Raw genomic sequence first — 22,453 nt, forward strand, 5'->3', positions numbered from 1 at the left:
TGCATTGTTACCATTATAATAACTTATTCGTTTTTCCATTTAATTCACCTACTTTCTATTATATAATTAAACAATAAATGTAAATAAATTATATTTATTTCAAATGTTAATTATTTTCAAAGCGCCAATTCTTATATTATTTTATTATGAAAGCAACAAAAAATCAATACATATTACACCCAAATAATTTATTTTTTAAACTTATGTCTATACATATAGACGTAGGCTTAATATAATAATCCAATCGTTGACAGGACATTATAAGTATAAGGATCAAAGTTAACTTATATCCCATCAAAAACATAAATGTAAAAATGAGAGCCAAGTCCAATATTATGATATATACCTTGGTTGTTGACTTCAACGACAAAAGAAGTGAGATCTAATTGGGTGCCAAGTACAATGGTCCTTCCTGAAATTTATTTATAACTACATCAAATGTCATTTCTTATTATAACTTAGGATAATATATTGTTGCCTAAGGTCAGACTTGCCTAGTTCTTGACGAGGTACCTACCGAGACGGGCTTGCACAAAGCCTTACCACCAAGTAAATATCACAACATTGTTTTGCCTTATGTTTATCTTAAGTTATCCAAACTATAAACACACCGTATAATGATTAATCATGATCAACATAAATGTACATACATATATATATATATATATATTTATGTATTAATACGTGTACAGAAAACTCTGTACCACTTTTAAGCACATAAGTCGCTTGGAGGAGTGTAAGATATTTAAAGATTATAGAGAAAGGATAAGTATTACAAATCAGCTTATACTTCTATGGGTGTCAAGTTTCATTTTATTAGCATTGAATTAAGGTCGACAACTGGACGAATATAAATCTAGAAACAACATAATATGTGAGTACATATTTCGTTGAACTAGCATCGTCAACAGCAATAAAAGGTCTAGGAAATGAAAAGAGAACAATATTACGATTCGAAGTCTTGACAAAGAACTTTACAAACGTGTACCTACATAATTACGTCGACTGCACACTTGCATAACTTCCTACTTTCACCGCAACAAAGAGTTTGAGCATTTATTTTTCTATACCGGTCATCTTGAGAGCTAAGCTGCGTTTAAGTTTGTTTTGAATAAGTATTCTCAATGATACACTTTATCCTAAATTCGTTATTGTTTATTGAATTAAAAGTATTCTTAATTTAAAATTTTCAATACTAGATACAAGCCAGAAAAAGAATAAAATATAAAAGAAAAATATATATTTGTATGCATTCAATACAGATTATAAAATAAAAAATAAAACAAATAATAAAATGAGTATACAAAGGCTCGTTGCTAAAATTTACTAGTAAATAAAATCCAAAACGCGAACTTTTGCATAAAAATATAAGAAATAAAAATGTAAAAAAATAAAATTAAATACAAACTGTATAAATTATCATGAAGTAAACGCATGAGACGTGCGCAAACAACCGTGATATTGAGCAAAAAATACTTCATAAGTAGATGCGCGAAGCGTACTATTGTATTTAATACGATTAACCATTACTTACAAATAAAATAGTAAAAGACCAAGTACGCATGCCGCGAAGATTCACCATGATTTCCAACTACGTACATAAGCATCGCCTTAGTGTAATTTGTGTAAGACGACCGATACTATTTCTATCACTGTGTTCGACACAACACATTGTGTAAAAGGATAGGGTTAACCGCGCAGTTTATTCGCTTCATTTAAAATGCGGTGTTATAAGACAAAAAAAAAAGACATTTCGATCCATAAATTGTAATTTGAATTTTACCTGTTTTCATTTACACTTTAATTTGTCTTAAAACGCTTTGTATCTGTTTTGTTTTGTTTCTATTTTCGAAGTTAAATAATTTAATAGTCGATATTCTTACATTAAAAACAAATATTTCTATATTTGTCCAGGTCGTAAATAATATGCAAAATATGCGTTCTCCTTACGCCGCCAAGGTTCCTTTTTTCTTTATATGTGTGTTCTTTCTTATAACAATTTTATGTAAACCCGGTAGCTAAAAGTAGCGCTAAATAGGAGATTTATGTAATTTAGTAACGGTCAGTATATTAAAATGACAAAAACAGTAAATAGATTCACACTAACACATGTATAACACATCTATTTAATGTAAATATGTAAATAATCCTTAAGTACTATTAAGTACTTTTATCGTTATACCATACCTTAAAATTTCAAAAATTAAAAAAATATTATATCATATAGTGTATGCTTAGCTTTATATTGTAGTGTAAACGATTTTTTGAAATAAGTCCATAATAGCTACGCGTGAAGTCAGTGAGAAAAATGTAATACGAATGTTGCTGTTTACATTCTCGAATGTTTATTTATAAACTTAGTAAGAAAGTGGTATTTTGATAGAAAAAAATAATTAGGTATTTAACATTGCGAGATTGTAATTAAAGTAGGGTTGTGTTTACCAACTGTTTAGTCGTTACTTTTATATTATGCAAGACAAGACGCTGATGTACCATTTAGATAAATTACTCCACACGCTGCATCACATGTATAAAAATTAATACTTGTTTATGTCAGTTGTACGCATTCCCTTAGATGAGACTAGTTTAAAATTGTATCACACGTCTGAATAAAATCTTGTTGAAAACAATGAGCGTTTGTGTTGTTGAACACGCTGATCTCAGGAACACCCAGTAAGATTTGAATCACTATTTGCATTTTTTTTTTTTCGCAAATCCATAATGTATATCATAGAATATTCAAGATCTCGTCAATGATACTGCGAAAATTTTATGTCAAAGTCGTTTATTTGTCTCTACTCGTCTCAGGGATGGAAGCGACCATAGATTGAAAATCAAGAAGTATGAGTTGCAACTTTTATAGGCAGTCAAAAAAAAAAAAATTTGAAGCATTCATCGGGACGCAATTAAAATCTTTGGACCCACGAGTTTAATCTTTAATCAGTTATTAATTACCCATCAGGTAACTCGTAAAAGATGATAATGCGTTTTGGGGAGACAAGTATCTTTAATTTTCTTACATCGTGAAACTATTTTTATTATTCCTTTGATGTTATGTTTATATAATTTGTGTTTTTTTTTTTTATCCTTAAAATATTTTATGATGCGACTGTTAACTATACTTAAGTCACAACAATATTAAAAATACAAAGGGTGACGCAATGTCTAAGTTTATTATCTTACCCTTATTTTATTTTTAGGCACGTTGTTATTTTAAAAATAAATTTGAATTTGTTGTAAAGTTACATTTGGTATATAATTTACTAATTTTTAATTCATGCTGTGTATCAAAAGTAATACGATTGAAGAAATTTTGCTTAAAGTATTCTTGAGTTTATAAAAAACCTTGCTAAAACGAACGAAACATCAAACGTAGTCGAATAAAAAATATTCACCAGAAATCTTTATACCAAAACGAGTTAATATACGAACCTCGTAAGGACAAACAACTTGGTGACTTGAGTCAGTCCATGACGTCAACTTAATACCAACCGGACAAGGCCTTGTCACAATCCTGCGATTGATCGACAAACTAAATTTTCATTTTATAATATCACAAACTACGACTCTATTCGTATGAAGAATATTTGTAGTGAGCCATGACATGACATATCACTATAAAATATCATGACATAAAGTGTTTGTGTTTGAACATCTTAACAAAATTTTAAACTTAAATAAACTATCACCACATGAGAAAAAAAGACAAAGTATTTTTTTTTATCTTTTATTAAATCGTTACGCATCACACAAAAACTAACTGGAGATCTGAAGATGCGATTTTTTTATTTTGCAGCAATCAAATGGTAATTTCAAGCTACATTTAAAAATAATGTGTTGACAGTAATTCACCGCTATATTCAGTCAAAATATATTTGTCATTCGCCTGCTAAGCTCGGGATTTAACTATATCAATATTATAATTTGCCATTAAAGTATAATGGAGGATATAAGCTAGTCAATAAAATGTAAAGGCTAATAGATTATTCACAAACGATTCAAACAAAAAATACCAAGTTTAACATATTAAGATATTTTATCACAGATTATATCGACAAATTCTGACTTTTATTTCAATAAACATTATTTTTACGAGCGACGAGTATCTTAATCTAGTATAATACAAAGCACAATAAAATACGATAGTTATAACGCACGAGTGCCGTAAAATGGAACGGGAATACAATTCCCGCCGCTACAACTTTCAAAATGCATGAAGGTAACGATAAAATATCAACCTAAGGCCTGCTAAATGGAATATAATGTAGACGTAAAATTAATATATACTTATTTAAGAATCAATACTTAGTTAAAATATTATATTTATTTATATATTTGAAATATGTAGCTGTTAAAGCAAAAAACACTAAATTTTTATACAAAAAATTAAACGAGGTTTGTCGTCATGCTATCTCTATCATAATTACTAAGAATAAATTTTTTTTAAATAGAGCAACGTATTAAAAGGTAATTTCACGAGGCTTTCTTTATTTAGCTAATACGTTTTTTATTAAAATGAATTAATAATTTAGCCAAGTAAAACTATAATCAAGACATGAAAATTTTAATTACTTATTGCTGACAGTGTCGCTTAAAGCGCGTTGAATTTCTTCCGCCAGTTCAAAATGCCATCCGACGAATGTTTGACAATCTTTATGGATGAAAATAAATTGAATATTGACGCAAAGTATAAACTCGTGCAAATCAATTTCTCAACATCAAACAATACACAGACAGTATCTTGGACTATAATTGACGTCTCATTCAATTAAGTCTAAATGCAAAAAATATATATATTTATTATTTACCTCCTACGCAGACGCGGTATTATGATTAATGACAAATCTAGTTTTTAAATCGTGTAAAAACTCATAAACCATGATTGTACGAACTACGAAAGGGTCTATTAGGTTTTTGTCGTGTTATATTAAATCGCGAACTGTTGGAGTTGGAACTAATAACTGAGTCACGTACAGACATACATCCTGCGAGCGTCGCTACGACTATAAAAAACCACGGCTAATCGTCGGTCATCGCTCCCTATTTCTTTCGTAAAAATTTACACTTCTCTATTCATATTTTTTATCTGTTTATTTGGACTCAAACGTCTTAATACAATAACCGACAAAAAATATGTGTGAGACTGTAGGTTCTTAAAAATTAACTTTGCTAAGCGCCACGGCTAATATTATTTTTTTGACATTGTAACAAAAAATAACAAATGTCCAAAACATTGTGATAAGATCGAAAACTTGTTTTGATTTTTAAGGTTACTAACTAAAGTTATGATGTAATAATAAAAAAACACAACAAAATCAATATAGAGATAATAAGAAATAAACAATGTATGAGAATATAAATAACCTCTTTCCAAGTTTATTTTTATTTTCATAATAAATATAAAACTTAAAATGTATCTTCAATGTTATTTTTGACGGTGATATTTTAAGCCGTCATCAATCAAGACGTAAAAAGTCAAGCGCAAAAACAATATTAGCACAAAACAAATAGCAAACCCAAGAAACTTGTATTTCTGGTACAATAAAATAAAAGGATCTTACATTAAAATCGATATAAAATTCTGTAACTTTATGACATAACAGTACACGCAGACCCGGGGTATAAATCGTTTGTATAATTGGCTTTAAATGCTGGTCGGGTCTTCCATTTCACGTTTATGTACACAAGTGTTTCTGATACCGTCATATTGCCTAATTCGGTACGGTTTCGAAGCCGGTAATAGTCCAGTTCCTTTGTAATTTTTTGTCTACCGAAAACTTGAATTTTTTCTTTAAATTTCAAAACGTACCTAATTTAAATTCCTAAATCATTCAAAGACACGCCCTAATTTCAAAACATGAGCTGATCGGCCCCAGGTACTAATCATACGCTATTAGGTCCATTATGGCATTATACTAAATCTTAGTGCCGAAGTACAATAATAGGTTGGAACCCTGAAGGGAACGGCCATCTTTGTTCATGACAACCTGGGGCTAAACTAAAATTATTACTAATAATATTACTCAAATAGTGGCACGATTGAATTTAGACAATAGATGTTTTATTTTTTTTTATTTATGGTTGAATCATAATCTGAGGTTGTTTTACATATTTTTAGGTCTAGCTTTTTTTCTACTGTTCCGTAACGTTCACCCTATTATAATTGGGGTGACCATAAACCATGAAGTGCACACATTTTCGGGACAACCAAATGACAGTTAGTTTACATCTGTTACCAAAGATTAAAATCAACTGCTGCAGAACTTAAATTTAACAGCTTTCAATTTCGTTTATTTTATATAAAGACGAAAATTGAAATTTTATTTAATTAAAATTATACAATATTTGATCTTATAATTGCGTTGGCTATAAAATAATAATAGAGTTAAAGTAAGAAATTATGAAAGAGATATAAAAAGACACATGGCGACTAGGCACTAAGAATTCATTATCAAAACACTAGCACATTATAATCTTGCATATTTTTATAAGTAAAGAAACAAAAACGGTGATCGTGAAGGTTCTAGTGAAACACAAACGCGCGACAGATAAAAAAGTACGCATAAAATATCGATTGCTCGCAGCAGGGAGTCTTGATATCTCGAGTAAATAATGATGCATTAACTATAGTTAATCCCGATAGGACAATATAATAAAGACATTTTTTATAAGCAATTATTGGTTTACTACGTGTATGTAAACCTTTTTTGCGCGTCCATAAATATTTTTGAATCAAATACACATAAATGGCTTAATTTATTCAGCACATAAAATACAAATTAAGTATGGTGTAAGTGTTCAAATGTATTAAGATAACGATTCATGATTGCAAAGTCGGACTAATTGAACATTTTAAAAACAAGTAAGATATCATTTAATGATGTACCTAGTTGAAAAATAAACAAATGAACGTCGCCTCTCAATCGGCTACTACAGGATAGAACTCAACGGCACTCGATGAATAAAAAAACAAAATCTCATTACCATTCCAGAGTTAACGGCTCACTCTCGGAATTAGTTTCGTTAATAACGAGGGAATAGTAAAGGATTTATGGGCTATATATAAGCTTTCTTTCTGAGCTACAAACTAGAGGCGTAAATTGGCCATAAAGTTGAATTAGAAAGTACATATTAAATTGAAAGGGTGTATTTTATTCAAATTATGTCTAACATTTTCGAGCTACATTTGGTCACTCATAAAACTAAACCTTCTTAATGTAAATAAAATGTAATGTCGTTTCATTTAAAGAAGATGTAATATTTTTTAAACATGATTTTTTACATTTTACATTAACAATAACAACGAACTACTTAAAAAACAACGCTAAAGATATGCAATAAAAAGTCACGATACCGCTATATCTCATTACTTGAGTCTACGAACAGATTCCCGCCATTTTACCGTCGCCGGCGCAGGCGCATCCAAGGCGGAACTCAAGTAATAGGCGCATTCCGCCGGCAGGCCTGTGAATAACGTGTTAGATGTACTTAGAATGTCTGAATGGCTAAGCGTACTATCCAGTTCAATCCGGAAATATCAGTAAAAGATTATTCAGTTTTGAATTTATAATTTATATAAGGTTTTGTGGTAATAAGTAGGTAGATTTTTAAATATATGTCTACTATATATAATAATACTAATAACCTTTGACATTGAACGTTTATTATAATTGCTGATTAAACAAAATTTAAGGTCGATCACTGTCTAAAATAGAGATGTTTTGTCATCAACTAAAAAAATAAGACTTTTTTTTTAATTACGTTAGTCTAATCGGTTTTTTTTTTAAAAAAACCTTATTAAACATAATTTTTCTGCAGCCAAAATAAACAGCTTGCTTTTGTAGCTGTTCTTGTAGAGAATGGTGTGAATATTTCACCGAATAAAACATGATATCATAAGCACTTATCTTTCTTTCCGTCATTTTTAGAACAAAATGTTTCACGTTAGTTTCAGATTTATGGTCAAGATAAACCGCTCCATCCATGTCCCAAAAACGTTAAACTTACTTAACTTCTTTTATAATACTACCTTTTTTAACACAAAAAAAAACATATAAAATATATCTTTATACGTATAAATATTCCAGTCGTGTGTATGTAACCGAACGCCGCCTAAACGATTGGAACGATTTCGATGATAATTTTGGTGTTTATTTGGGTCCCTGGGTGGTTTAAAATGGACCCGATGACGCTACGATGGGAACTTAAATAAAATTCTTAATTTACCCAGACGAAGCCGGGACTGGCAACTAGTTTCTCAGTAATGCTATAAGTGTTTAAATTTGTTTGTTCGCATGTTATTCATTTACACTCCAACGTCATGTGGAGGATTACTAATAAGATTGGTTTTAGTATAGAAAACAATTGCCGACGAAAATGTAGAATTTTTGTAATTGTTCAGAAAATATTTTACATCGTACATCAATAAACGAATGCTAAAATTATTTATTTTAAATCTCTGAATTATATTAGGTCGGTACTTGTTTTATTATTGAAGGTTTCAATTATATTTAATGAGACTGAACATCTTTTTTAGGAAAGACTTAAGAGGACTACAAGAGCTAAGTGCCCTTGAGAATCGCACGCACACACTTACAAAATCGACAAAAACGGCAAGCCCGTGTACTAAGGGTTAAGCGAGGTAACGAGATTACGCCCAAATATTCTAATAGATGGCGCCAAACCGAGCGACATAAGATCAATCATAAATCTCATAAAAAATAGATAGGACAACAGAATTATTTTTATTTCTTTCGATGTTAGTTAACAAATGATTATGAAATAAAACTGATTCAATTAAACTTACAATATTTTTATTTATATTTTGTATACAATAAAATAGACAGTTAGTTTTAACCTTTTTTTTCTATTATTTATATTATTATACCACAATTAGTTCTTATACTAAATATTGAAACATACCAATTTTTAACATTTTATAAAAGTTTAATGATCTATTTATATAATAAAATCGTAAGTGTTCGAAATCTGTAGTGTAGTGACCGTGGGGTAACATATAGCGTAGTATTTGTTTGTTTTATTAATATTGGTTCATAAAGAAAAAATATATATTAAATTAAAAAAAAAAAATCTAAATATTTACTAGAAAAAAATGTTGTCAATTCGGTTTGGTTGAATCATTGATGAATGAAAGGTTAATCATAATAGGTTTAATCATAAATCTCATAAAAATAGATAGGATATTAGAATTATTTGTATTGCTTTTGACTGTTATTCGAAAATGATTAAAAAATAAAACTGATTTAATTAAACTTAAAATATTTTTATTTATATTTAGTACTACAAAAAAAAACATTTAGTGTTAATTTTTTTTTTAATTTTTTTATTTAATTTCACTTGTATGTATTAATGTTATTACATATGTCCTGGAATCTTGGAATAAATATTACACCCACTTTCAGCTAAAAGTTGGCACATATATTTAATCTCGATGACAATGCACGATTCATGAATTGCTGCTATATTCAATCCAATATGGCGGACGTTACAAAAAAATTTAAATTTATGAATTACGTACAAATGACACTTCTAAATATTCTAGTTCTCTGGTTCACAACAATTACATTTTTTTTGTTACGACTTTACTTTTTTTTATTATTATTAAAATTAGTTCATACATAACTTTAATTCTTATTATAAACAATCGATAAAATTAAACTCTTACGCAATATAAATAGCTTCCGTGTTATTGTTTTCGACTTTCTTTATTCTGTAAAAAATAAATATATGTTAGTAATTACATTTTTATTAATTATAAAATTATGTATTTAAAAAATATGTATCTTAATATGTCATAGTAGTTATAATGAAAAAAAAATGCTTCGAGTTCATGGGGATCGAATGTAGTCACTTGATCCCCATGAAAGTCAACTGATGTTTTCCTTCCTTTAACCAAATACTCTATCGTAATTATTAAGAATTGCTCGAAAAATCTGATTATATGCGAACTGATTGCACATTTTTCTAATAGATGTTTTCAATATTCAAAATTTATAAAAAAAAATATGTTTACTAATTAAATACTCTTACCTTTTAATATCGTTCATATGTATGTTCGGCGCTTGATTTATATAAACGTTTTTTAGTTTTCCTCACGCGTTTCACTTTATTTCCCATATTTACACAATTAAAATTTATAACAAAAAATATTATTAAAAATCAAATGCCTAATTACTACTACACTATTTTAACTTAATATATTTATTTACAAGAAAGAATAAAATTTATTATAAGAAAACATGAAACAATGAATTTACAATTAAAATTACAAAAAAATATCTCGTAACGTAATGAATGATGCGGCGAAAAGATCGACACGTCTGTATAGCATCAGGCCTCGGCCGGCATTGTCTGTACACGGCGTTTACGCACACATGCGTACGCATTTTGTTCGAAAATAAGAATATCGGATTTAAAAAAAATCTATTGATTTTACTAAAAAAGTGAAACCGAGGTTAAATAGTATATTGCTTGTAGAATAATCTGACAAAAAACCAGAATTATGGAACGTATATAAGTATAGTTATTATTGATTAAAAGATCTTTTTAGAGGTAACTTTGTGATTTTTTTCTATCGTACCAAATTAATTACATCATGTTTTCAAAATAACAAATACTTAGCATGTATCCTGAAGATTATCATATATTTTTTTCATTTGGTTTACTGCATTGGATCATATACTTTTTTGCATTATAAAACTTGCATTTAGCTCATGTAGTCCCCTTAATTATAGGTAATTGATATTACATAATTGCGATGTAAGGCGTGGTTAATATTTCTCACAGCGCCAATGACTATGAGTAGTGGTGACCACTTAACATCAGGTTACTTACCACCTACCAATGTTATAAAAAATAACACTAGCACTCGGTTAATATTCCTCTATCTGGAAAAGCCTTCTTTGCTCTTAAGATTTCGCTTTGCAGATCTATTTGATAGAGCTTCATCCGACTTGTACAAGTATCCTCAAAATATCCTCTACGACCTAGCACGAGACATATTAAGGGCATGAAAAATCTGAGAGTTTGTCACTGATATGAACTATTGATTATGTTTTCTATTCGTATATCTATTTAAAATAAACGCGTACAATAATATTACCTACTTCAATTTGTAAACATTAAAACGAAACCGTCTCTAAGTAATCATGTACAACATCATTAAGAATACGCGTCATGTAAGACGATACAATTAATGATTTAACTGATACTTATCTCCATCGTTAAGCCTTACGTGCGAAAACAGAAGACGGTGTTGTTTTTTGCCAGGAAGTAAAAAGTTCATTTGTATAACGCTTAGATAAATATGAATTCTGAGGAACTGTATACGTAAACTTATACAATTAGGAATTTAAAGTTACTAAATAATTAAGTAACAAATAAATATTTGTTACTAATATTCAAAAATTAATACGAAAGCTACATTTAATTCGGTAGAGTTAGGGAATTTTGTTTTTATTACAAAACGCAAAACGATAATTAAATTTCTCTACTAGGCTAACGCCTCCTCTTTTTTGAGGAAAAGCTTAGGAGATTACTACACTAAGCTGCTCCAATGCGGATTGCTGGATACACGTTGCAGATTTCAACGCCGAACATCGATTAAAGTTCTTCACTGAGCCAACACATCTCTAAATAATTTGTAATACATTTAAAAACACCTTAATATTATTTCATGGTTTAAAATACAAATATACCGAATGATAACAACATAACAAAGAATAAAAAGTTAATTATAAAGTTACGTCAGTTTGTATAATTATAATAAACTGAGAGTTAATATACTAAGTACATAAATGTATTTTTTTTTATTTACTATGTTGGAAGGAAATTAATAATACACGTGTGTATAATAAAGTAATAATTGCGCAACTGAATATTTAATGAGTTAAGGCTGCGTTATGTCAATATATACTATATGCGTTGAACGTCAACCTATGAAGACATCATCGTGGATAATAATTAACCAAGTATTACAAATATAGATAACATATTTTACCATTAAAAAAAATATAAATCTGTTTTATTGCTAAATAAAATGATGATCTTATTCTTATAAGAATACGTCTTCCGGAAGCGGTCACGGTTACGTGATTTTTATTTACTTTTTATAATAAAAAAATCCTTCGTCGCAGACCTTAAAATAATTTCGCGAGGTCACAAATTAGGTAATACGTACCACGCAGGCGACCGTAACAACTAATGAATAGCCTACGAAACGATGCAAATGAACCCACTACCATTTACTACATAGATCTAAAACCGCAATACTTGTGTGACATTTAGAAAAAAAAACATTAGAATAGAGTTCGACAAACCTCTTTAGAGTCGTTAGCTGTGTGCGGTATTTCCAATGTTATCGTGTGGAAATTAAAAAGTAAACAATCACAGATTATGAAACACTATTGTAACGGCACGTTCGACACAGTTCGCGATCGAGGCGGCGCGTTTTCGATTGACGTGCGCACACGCAGGCCGTTCCGCACTGACTGCTAGAGCAAAGGCGCTGGTGAACGTTGTGACCTTCCTATCTAAAGAGCTTAGCTCAAATATATTTTCCTTATAGATTAGTTAGAAACTTTAGTTTACCTTATATTAATCTTAAAAATCCCTTTATCAAAATGTCGTAAAAAACCGCATACTTGTCGTTCATACAATTTTAAGAAAGGTTACGCAAAGTTCATTCTACTAAGTATTAGATATCAACGCGCTCATTGTCATCACACTACTTTCAGATTTTAAACTACAATTTTTAAAATTAAAATAAAATATCTTGAATAAAATGAAAATTTTTAATAAAAGACATTATTTGCCTAAATAACACGAAACATTAGTAATCATTTTAAAATAATTTTACTAGCAATTATATCATATTATAATTTATTCCCGTAACTTTAAAAAACTCTACTGCACTAAATATCATAGCTGTTTCATTATTTTACTTTTGTTCTGTAAAACTGTAAAAGAGTCGAGTAAATATTTAAGAAACGCAATTTCGTTGCTTAGTATAGTATTCAAAAGCACAAGCCTAATGTTTCAAATCAAATTCCTTTATTCAATATAGAAGCATTACACTTACTTAGAGAAGAACTGGAAGTAAAACTGGCGAAAGAAATTTAGCGTTTTTTCAATAGGTATTTAGGAGAAAATATTCAATATAAAAGGCCTCTACCTGCGAGCAATCGTATCGGCGTGAACGGCCGTAACTTTGAAGAGAAGGAGACGGTGGAGTGGAAACGAAAAAGGGCTCGCTCGGCAAAGACGAAAAGGGCGTTGTCTTGGCCATAAAACTACCGTAGGTGGGTGTCTTACGCGTCCTGTTTCAGACGACCCTAATTAGGACGGCAGGCGGGTTGGCCTCGTGGTGCCATATCCATTGGTGAGGAATGCGGGGGGCGGCACCACCTTCATCCTTGAGGAGAGCTCCTTCAACTAGGGCCAGACTGTAAGTTCTGTTAGCCCAGAGCCCCTTAAGGCCCTGGGCTAACAGTTCTTAGGGGCCCACCTAAGACATAACTCAACGTAGACTTGAATTAAATTAATTGAATGGGTTTTATTAATTGCAGAACTCGCAGGACTGCAAACCATACGATGTGTTTAATTTAATAAAGTTATGGATTCTTTCACAATCTTGTCTATTATTATACTTTGACTTGACTTAGCTGGGGCCCCCTTGAATCCACGGGGCCCTGGGCTGAAACCCAAAAAGCCATATGTTAAATCCGGCCCTGCCTTCAACCAACAAATCCAGCAAAGGACTAGAGAAACCGAGAGGTTATATCTAAATGATCCCGCAGCTTCTCCGATCCATAACGTGCACTGGTTTTAGTAAGAATTCTAGTTGTTTTCAACCGTGCTAAACTAATCATCTTAATATTAAACTTAATAATTTTTATATTAAGACTAAAATGACTTAACTTAAAATTGAAGGGTTAAACACTATCAAACAAAATTTGGATGCTAAGAAAAATTTATAAAACCTTAATTCTTAATGAACATCTTTTTAAATTTTATAAAAATATTATATCATCATTATGGCATTTAATGTATGATTATTTTTCTCATTTTTATGTGAACAGGAATACTCTAAATAATTATTACAAGTTCCATCTCTTAAGAGAAAATAAGTTGTTACAGTATAGCAACACAAAATACAAATGTCATTCTTTTGATAACTCTGATTGGCTATTGACCATCATATATCTCAGGCCGCAGTGTTATTGTAAAAACGTCACAAAAACAAAAATATATTCTCATTTAGTATTAGTATATGTATTATCAGGCTAAATATAAAGGTCTCCGAAAACAAAAGTTATAATTTACAAAATAATTGACAATGCATTCTCTGCGACGTTTTTCATTAAGTTTAAGTAAGTTAATAGGTTATATAAACTTTGTACTATAATAAAAAAAGATTGCTTATTGACACTTATTTCAGGAATTAGATATTCAAAGAAGCCAATCAAACAGGGTTTTTGTAAAGAAAGAGCGAGATCTTTGTCTACAGTTGAAAATCCGCCAAATTTAATATCAAGCTCTCAGTTCAGAATACCGAAATGTATTGTTGGACAGCCAACCTGCTACACTCACCCACACATGATATCGGAAGGTTATCTGACATGTGGTATAACTCAGCAAGAGTACAAGGAAAGGAGAGACACTTTAGTGAGCCAGTTAGTAGCTGAAACAGAACATGCACACAAATCACATGTTGTAAGTATAATAAACAAATAACCAACTAAGTTTCACAGTTGTATGATCAACTCGGTAATGTTTGAGATAGATGCTATTTTACAAAAAATGGTATATATTTCAAATAGTTTTAATTTGGTATTAATTGATTTTGCTGCAGGATACAACTGTAAATGAGCATTTAATATGTAATCCACATAAGAGAGTAACAACTGTGTTTCTTATCAGCCCTTCACAATATATCTATTATCTAAGCCCTTGATAGTTTTACAAACTTTCTAGAATGATTGTTGATTTTGATTGATTAATATGCTAAAAACTTAGTCCACCATAAAAGTTACCTAGGGTATCAATACACAATGTTTGATAAAATAATGGTAATTTAAAACAAACAATCCTTAAATCCTACTTTGTCTATAAAAGACAGTAATTACAAAAACGAGACTTTCCATTCAAGAGAATTTGAAAAAAAAATAGTTAGCTAAGGAACTATATTTTATAAACCAAAATAAATTTAATTTCAGATAGTAATTCCAGCCGCTCGTAAGCAGTACATGTCTGATAAGATTCCCTATGTCTTCCGCCAGAACTCTGACTTCTTTTATTTAACTGGATGCTTGGAGCCCTCTGCAATACTTGTTTTGATCAAGTCAGGACTGGGAGATGTGTATACGGTAAACAAAACCTTTGTTTATATATTAAAGTATATAGATACAATTTTTTTGCTAATGACATTAGTAAAAAAACAGTAATAGGCTATTTGACAATGTGAAAAATAAACTGTAAATTCAAAAATTTATAAATAAAAATGTAATCTTTTAAATGTTTGTCACATGATCCAAAACGCTCGGTAATTGGTCGGGCTTATGATGACGTCACTTGTTCGTTAACCTCGTTTGCCTACTGTATGTGGATTATATGTGCCACATAATCTGTGGCAATACATGCAATACAGGCAAGTGACGTCACCGACCCCTTTGCAGCGCCATATTGTCAAAGTAGCGTTTTCGCGCGATTTTTAAATATGGAATTTTTAATTTGATATTTTTCAGCAAATATGTACTAGAATTAAAAAAAACAACTTTTACTGGGTTCTTTAACCTCTACTAAATAATATAAAATGGATTTTAAAAACCAGTCAAATAGCCTATTTTACAATATATAAAGGAATTTTACAATAATAGATATTCATATACATTCCAAGAGATTGGTAGGAATCACCATGTGGATTAATTGTGCAAAGTTACAATAATATGTAACATAGTTTTGATGCATGTTACATGGGTAGATTAATTTAAAATACATTTGAATGAAATATTGAGTTTCTAAAATTATTGATGGCTATCATCTGTCAAATGACTGGAAAGTCCTTTTAGGGTTACGTTTATACGTCATTTTAAAATTACCGCTAAATTTTACATTTGAAATAAAATGCAATTTTTATGCATTATGCATTCCAGCCCTAATTGTGATTTATTATCTTTGAGATGAGACAATCTTTGACCTTTGTCTAAGGCTTCACTTTCCTTCCTTCGCTTGCTTCGCTTTTTGAGTCTAAATGTGACGAAAATTTATTTTTGAAGATTTTATGAGTTTTATTTTGTTTTAATATTTGAATCTTGTTGAAAATTCTTGTTTGAGAGAACGGTGAGTTCTATCAACACCAAAAATAGATTACCAAAAATAGCAAATCGCAAATTTTGAAAGAATTTGTTATCTGACTTCTGGAGCATTTCTTTTGAGGATTTGTTTAGTTTATAAACTTTTCCAACTCTACCAGTTATTTCTTTTTGCCTCATGAGAATTTTTCTATTTAAAATTAAAAATATTTTTTTATCAATACAACCCTTACATCAGGGACTTTCAACATTACATTACAATCATTCCCTCATCTCCAATGCGCCACTTTTCTCGGGAACTAAGTTACTATATCCATTGGGCCTGTAGTTACACTGGCTCACTCACTCTCCCAATCGGAACACAACAATACAAAGTATTGCTACTTGACAGTACAATATATGATTAGTGTGTGGTACCAACCCAGATGGGTTTGCACAAAGCTCTACCACCAAGTAGAGCCATGGATATTAAATTGCTTTTTTTGCTCAAAGTGATTCTCTTTTTTATCTTTACAGAGTGTGATTTTTGTACATGAGAAAGATAGCCATGCTGAATTGTGGGAGGGACCTCGCACGGGATGCGCGGTGGCGGGGTCGCTGTTCGCAGTCGACGAGGCTCGACCTGTCGAACATTTTAGTAATTTTATTTTAAGGTATAAACTATGTATAAAGTATAATTACCCAAATAGGTGAGGAATGCGAAATTGATTATCATATTTAAAAATATGCTTAAAAAATACATAATGTATATAAATTATAAACATAAAAATTACTTAAATTAATTTCTTGACATACTGTAACCAAATACAATGTGGTTCAACTAGAATAATGTAACTTGTAGGGTGGATAGATATTTGTTTTCGTTATTTGTGAGTACTGAACGATATCAATTTTAGTGTTTCCTGTGTTTTGGGAAATAATATTTCTCAGACCTATTGTAAAATAATATTATGTCTGTCCAATTGAGAATTATTTAATGTGTAAAATTGTGATTTACTCTATAAGTGGATGTGACGATTCTTTATAGTGAAAATGGTCATTGGTATATCTGTTTGAGTTAAATAGATTGGATTAATTGGGTCTAGATTAGCTAAAAAACGGTAGGCAGACCTGCCCTGCACCGCTGGATGGTAAGTGGTCACTGTCGCCCATCGACATTAGCTCTAAGAAATATTAACCATCTCTTTCACTATCAATGTATTACCAACCTTGAAGAGTAAGATGTCATGTGGTGCTGTTTCTACTCATATACAATTATGTATATAATTAATTTGACGTAAAAAAAAAAGTCCCGCTGAGTTTCTTTCGCCGGTTCTTCTCAGGTCAGGGTGTTTTCTTTTTCCGAACCGGTGGTAGTGTTTAACTTGACAATCAATAAGAAAGTGTAAAACTTCTATATTGAATAAAGGAATTTGAGTTTGAGTTTGAGCATAGTTGATGCTCAAAGCCACTAGGTCTCTACCGTAATATTGAAACTAAATTCAAGTAAGATTTATAATAAAGAAATATTTATGAGTGTCCATCTTCCAGAATAGTCTCTACATCAAAGCCAGCTGTACTCTGGTATCAGAACGACAGTCCACCAAATCCTGACATACACGAGGTCGTTCGCTCGACGCTTCGGCAGGGTCACGTGTCGTTGGCAGATCCTCAGAAATACCTACACCAGATGCGAGTGATCAAATCTCCAGCTGAGGTGGAGTTGATGAAGGAGACGTGCTACATCGGTGCACAGTCTATGAATCTGGCCATGGCGTGTACGAAACCCGGTGGGTATGTTCATTTTTAATAGAAATTTTAAGATTGTACCGATTGAGAATGGTATTAGCTTCAATAACTTTGCTGTTGCGATTATCAGGTGCTTTAAAGTCCATAAAAGGTACTTTCCATAAGAAAAATGGTTTTGCCAAATATCGAGCAGAAAGAAAAAAAGGAAATAAATATTCACATTAGACATTTTACATAAAAATACGAAATTATGTAATATTACGATACATTTCACAGTAGAATAATATAATGCACTGCCCTCTAATGCTATTTAAAACTCAGCGTTGTTTTTTTTTACAAATTGTAAGACAGTTCAATGCAATGTTAAATACATAAAGTAACTGAATAAAGAATCTCGTTTAATTCAGTATAAATTATTATGTTCAACTGATGCTGGAATAGCGCATGAAAGATATCACTAGATGCTTTTGGCGTGTTCTGTTATTTTTCTAAGGCTTTTGATTGTATAGTGCATGCAACACATTTACACAAACTTAAACATTACAGTATTGAATGTAGTTTCTGAAGTAATTGCTTCATTCTAAACCAAATAATTTTGCAAGTTTCCTTGCGGAAATAAAGTAATAATAAAAAAAGTAAATAATAAAGGAATTGTACTGTTGGGTGTTCTCAAGGCTCACTTTTTGGCCCGAATCTATTTTTGGTATATACAAGTGATCTTAAGCCTTTCTATGTTAAAGATTATTATTATATTATATACACTTGGTGGGAGGGCTTTGTACAAGCCCGTCCCAAGATATTCCACCGCCAAACATCAGTACTCAGTATCTTTGTGTTCCGGTTTGAAGGGTGAGTGAGCCAGTGTAAGTATAGGCACAAGGGACATGACATCTTAGTTCCCAGGGTTGGTGGCGCATTGGTGATGTAAGAAATGGTTAATATTTCTTACAGCGCCACTGTCCGGGTGGTGGTGACCACTTACCATCAGGTGGTCCATATGCTCGTCCGCCAATCTATACCATAAAAAAAAAACTATTCCCTGTTGAAAAGTTTACGCGGTTTGTTATAAGAAAATAAAAATGGCAGAAGTTGAGCGCCGATCGTCTGTCCGGGGGTGAATGTGTTGTCGTGATGAGTGTCGAAGCGGAGGGTGACTTGTGAGGGTGACAGGCGTGAGCGAGCACGGCGTGTGCGCGGCGCTGGAGTACGGCGCGCGCGCGGCGGGCGCGGAGCACGGCGCGTTCCCGGCGGTGGTGGCGGGCGGCCCGCGCGCCGCGCACATACACTACGTCGCCAACAACCAGCTGCTCGCGCACGGGGACCTGCTGCTCGTCGACGCAGGTACGGACGCTACGGCCGTCGGTACTCCTGTTTTAAATTATTAAAGCGATTCAAGCTTTTCGTCATGGGATATAGATAATTCTGTCATAACCGACTTTAAAAATTTTATTGGTACCTACGAAAGCGATATTATCAGTTTTTTTAACTTAATTCAAGTTAACGACGATAATCTAGATAAAATTATCTTCCTCAGCTTCAACCTCGTTATATATGTATGTATCCTAAGCTATTTCTGTTATTCTTTTTATACATATTTTTTTCATAACAGATACAACAATAACTACGAATAAAACAATAATTCCCTTAAAAATACCCAGGTAGTCAAAGGTGGCTGTACAACTCCGACATTTCGAGGACATGGCCAGTCTCCGGGAAGTTTTCGAAACATCAACGGATTTTATACGAACTGGTGCTCACAGTGCAGGTAATATTCCTATGAATTCCGATCTAATTTTATTTATGAATTACTAACTTTTCTATTATTATTATTATTTGTAACAATTGACTGATAAGATTCGCTCCATTGTTTGTACGTTGTTGATACCATATTAACGCCTCCAAGTACGAACTAATGTACAGTCTCAACTCAATTACATGCAAAGCCGGATTTAATGGCCTGGAGGCCCCAGAGTACCAGAGGCGTGGAGACACTAATAATTTTAATATAAATTAATTAGAATATTTTAATTTCAATGAGCAAGCGATAAAACTTTTAAAACAGTAATTAGTAACGTTATGACAATTTGTCTATATTTAGATATTTGTTAATTCGTCGGAATCTCTGTTGTGGCCCCTCCCTCATATGGAGGCCCCAGGGCACCCTAAATCCTGCCCTAATCACGTGAACAGTACGTGATTTGATTGTCAAACAGCAATACTTATATGGTATTGTTGTGTTCTGGTTTAAGGTGTGAGTGAGCCAGGTTGGTGGCGCATTGACGGTTGGTGGCGCATTGACGATATAATAAATTGTTAATATTTCATTCAACGGTGACGCGAGTGATACTAGTGACGTGGATGGAGTTACATCGTTTCCTACTACAAGTATATTATGTTACATATTTCTAGAAACGTCTAATAGAAATACTCGGCGAACATCGTCCGCCTCTGGACCAGCTGTTCGATCACATGTGCCGCTTGCTCGGGACACACTTGCAGCAGGAGGGCATCTTGCCGCGGAACATTGACTCCAACGAACTAATCGGGGTAAGTTTTACGACAAATTGATTGATTAATTGCAATCTTCATACTAATATTACAAATGGCACAGAGACAGATTATGGTCTCAAATAGCACAGGGGCACACTTCTTATCATTTACACCTGCACAACCCCTTTACGAACTCTTTAAAAAAACGTGAAGATCATTTTGTTAGTAGTAATCATGATTATAATTTTTCTTAGAAAAAGAGTTTATCCTACTTGGCTTTCAGAAAATATATTTTTTTAAGGCATGACAACAGATCTATTACTTCTAAAGTCATAATGCCCACGAACTATGGTATAAAATACCATAAAAAAATATAAAAATCGGTCATTAATAGCTACCCATTCCGTAACAGCATCTCAATGTGCACAGCTAGCCGCTCGCAGTCCTCGACCGATATTTGTCGCGTGTTCCAGAAAGCGTACCGCCTGTGCCCGCACCACGTGTCGCACTACCTCGGCCTCGACGTGCACGACGCGCCGCTCGTGCGCCGCCGCGTGCCCGTGCGGAGCGGCATGGTGGTCACCGTCGAGCCAGGTGCCCGCCACCTAGTCTTACAGCGCACCCGTCACTAACTCTTAAACTGATATAATATTGGATATGGATATTTCTGTTTGAGTTTAATATGGTAGATTTCGTTCAACTAATCACCGTAACAGATAGAATATTGTTCGGTTCCTGGGGTATTATTTAGCTACTGATATTTTCTCAATAAAATATATACAAAATAACATTAATATTTTTATGATAGGCCGTGTCGACGATGATATTTTAAAGGCAATTGAGTGTGTACGCCTCTATCGCTGACCCTCTCCTCCGGCGCTTCCCTCCCGTGCCTCGCACGCAGCTTGCTTCGTTCATTTAATGGTTTCCTTCTAAGACTGTAAATCTCGTAGTCTAGCGAACAAATCCTAATTTGTTCAAAATACGTACTACCATTGGATGACCGCCCTGCCAGATCTAGGCTAGGAGAACTTTCTAGAGATTAAAAATAACTCTTGTTTTTTTAATCTGTTTGCAGGCATCTACATCCGCCAAGACGACACCTCCGTGCCCGAGGAGTTCCGAGGAGTTGGCATCAGGATAGAAGACGACGTCCTCATCACGGACGGTGACCCGCTCATACTCACAGACACCTGTGTGAAGAAAGTCGAAGACATAGAGAATATTGTTGGCAAACAGAACGTTTGATCGTTTTTCAATCGAATCGCTATTCAATGGACGAATTAAACTTAATTTCCTGATGAAAGTGTTTATGTAAGATGTAAAATTAGCTTCCATTTTTAAGTGTAATACTTAATAATCTTCACTTGGACATGAGTGACCAGACAAATAATTAATACTGTATTTCATGTTTAATGTTATTAGTAAATTGTATTAATAGTTCCTGTACAAATATAACTTAACCTTTACGTTAAATACATATTCAGTATATTTTAATCATTGGTTTTATTTATATACAAAGAGCATTGACCACAGACAAATATTCTCGTGCTATAGTTGACATCTCGGTTGCGTCTGCCACAGCCAATACTTACTTAAATCAGTTTGTTTTTAATATATCACTCGTTATTGTTGTTTACTGGAACGGAATTGATAATTTGTAAATACCATCCAGGATGAATTAGGTTTCTAGAATCCCAATAAGACAAAACACGTGGAAAAATATCGTGTGGAATCTATGACTTCTAATCCAGACTCACATTTATGTCGCATATGAATACCAAATGTATATCTAAATATATATCTTATACAACTTAAATTTGGATGTATAAAAAACATGCAGCCGGGAAGAACATAAGCTACTTTTTTTCTCCCCTCGAGGGGTAAAATTGGGGGTGCGTATT

General features: G+C 32.3%; 2 protein-coding genes across 6 annotated transcripts in view; one reads left to right on the forward strand and one right to left on the reverse strand.

The window, feature by feature from the left end:
* Window positions 1–12,523, reverse strand: part of LOC125075785 — a 73,148-nt gene extending 60,625 nt beyond the window's left edge. For 3 of the 5 annotated variants that reach the window (XM_047687579.1, XM_047687561.1, XM_047687545.1), the window contains exon 1: window positions 12,339–12,522. The gene's annotated coding sequence lies outside the window, so the exon portion shown is untranslated. Of the gene's footprint in view, window positions 1–7,354; window positions 7,465–12,338 lie in introns of all 5 variants that reach the window. The other 2 variants (XM_047687553.1, XM_047687570.1) reach the window with 2 other exon arrangements.
* Window positions 12,524–14,206: 1,683 nt separating this feature from the next.
* Window positions 14,207–22,046, forward strand: LOC125074044 (xaa-Pro aminopeptidase 3-like). Its single transcript, XM_047685265.1, has 10 exons — window positions 14,207–14,390; window positions 14,459–14,733; window positions 15,237–15,386; window positions 16,848–16,984; window positions 17,862–18,100; window positions 19,230–19,400; window positions 19,718–19,824; window positions 20,469–20,606; window positions 21,023–21,143; window positions 21,628–22,046. Exons 1-10 carry the CDS (start codon window positions 14,357–14,359, stop codon window positions 21,795–21,797), a joined length of 1,542 nt encoding a protein of 513 aa, XP_047541221.1. The 5' UTR covers window positions 14,207–14,356; the 3' UTR covers window positions 21,798–22,046.
* Window positions 22,047–22,453: the final 407 nt, after the last annotated feature.

The sequence above is a fragment of the Vanessa atalanta genome, chromosome 2 (genome assembly GCF_905147765.1).
Source record: "Vanessa atalanta chromosome 2, ilVanAtal1.2, whole genome shotgun sequence".
Lineage (NCBI taxonomy): Eukaryota > Metazoa > Arthropoda > Insecta > Lepidoptera > Nymphalidae > Vanessa > Vanessa atalanta.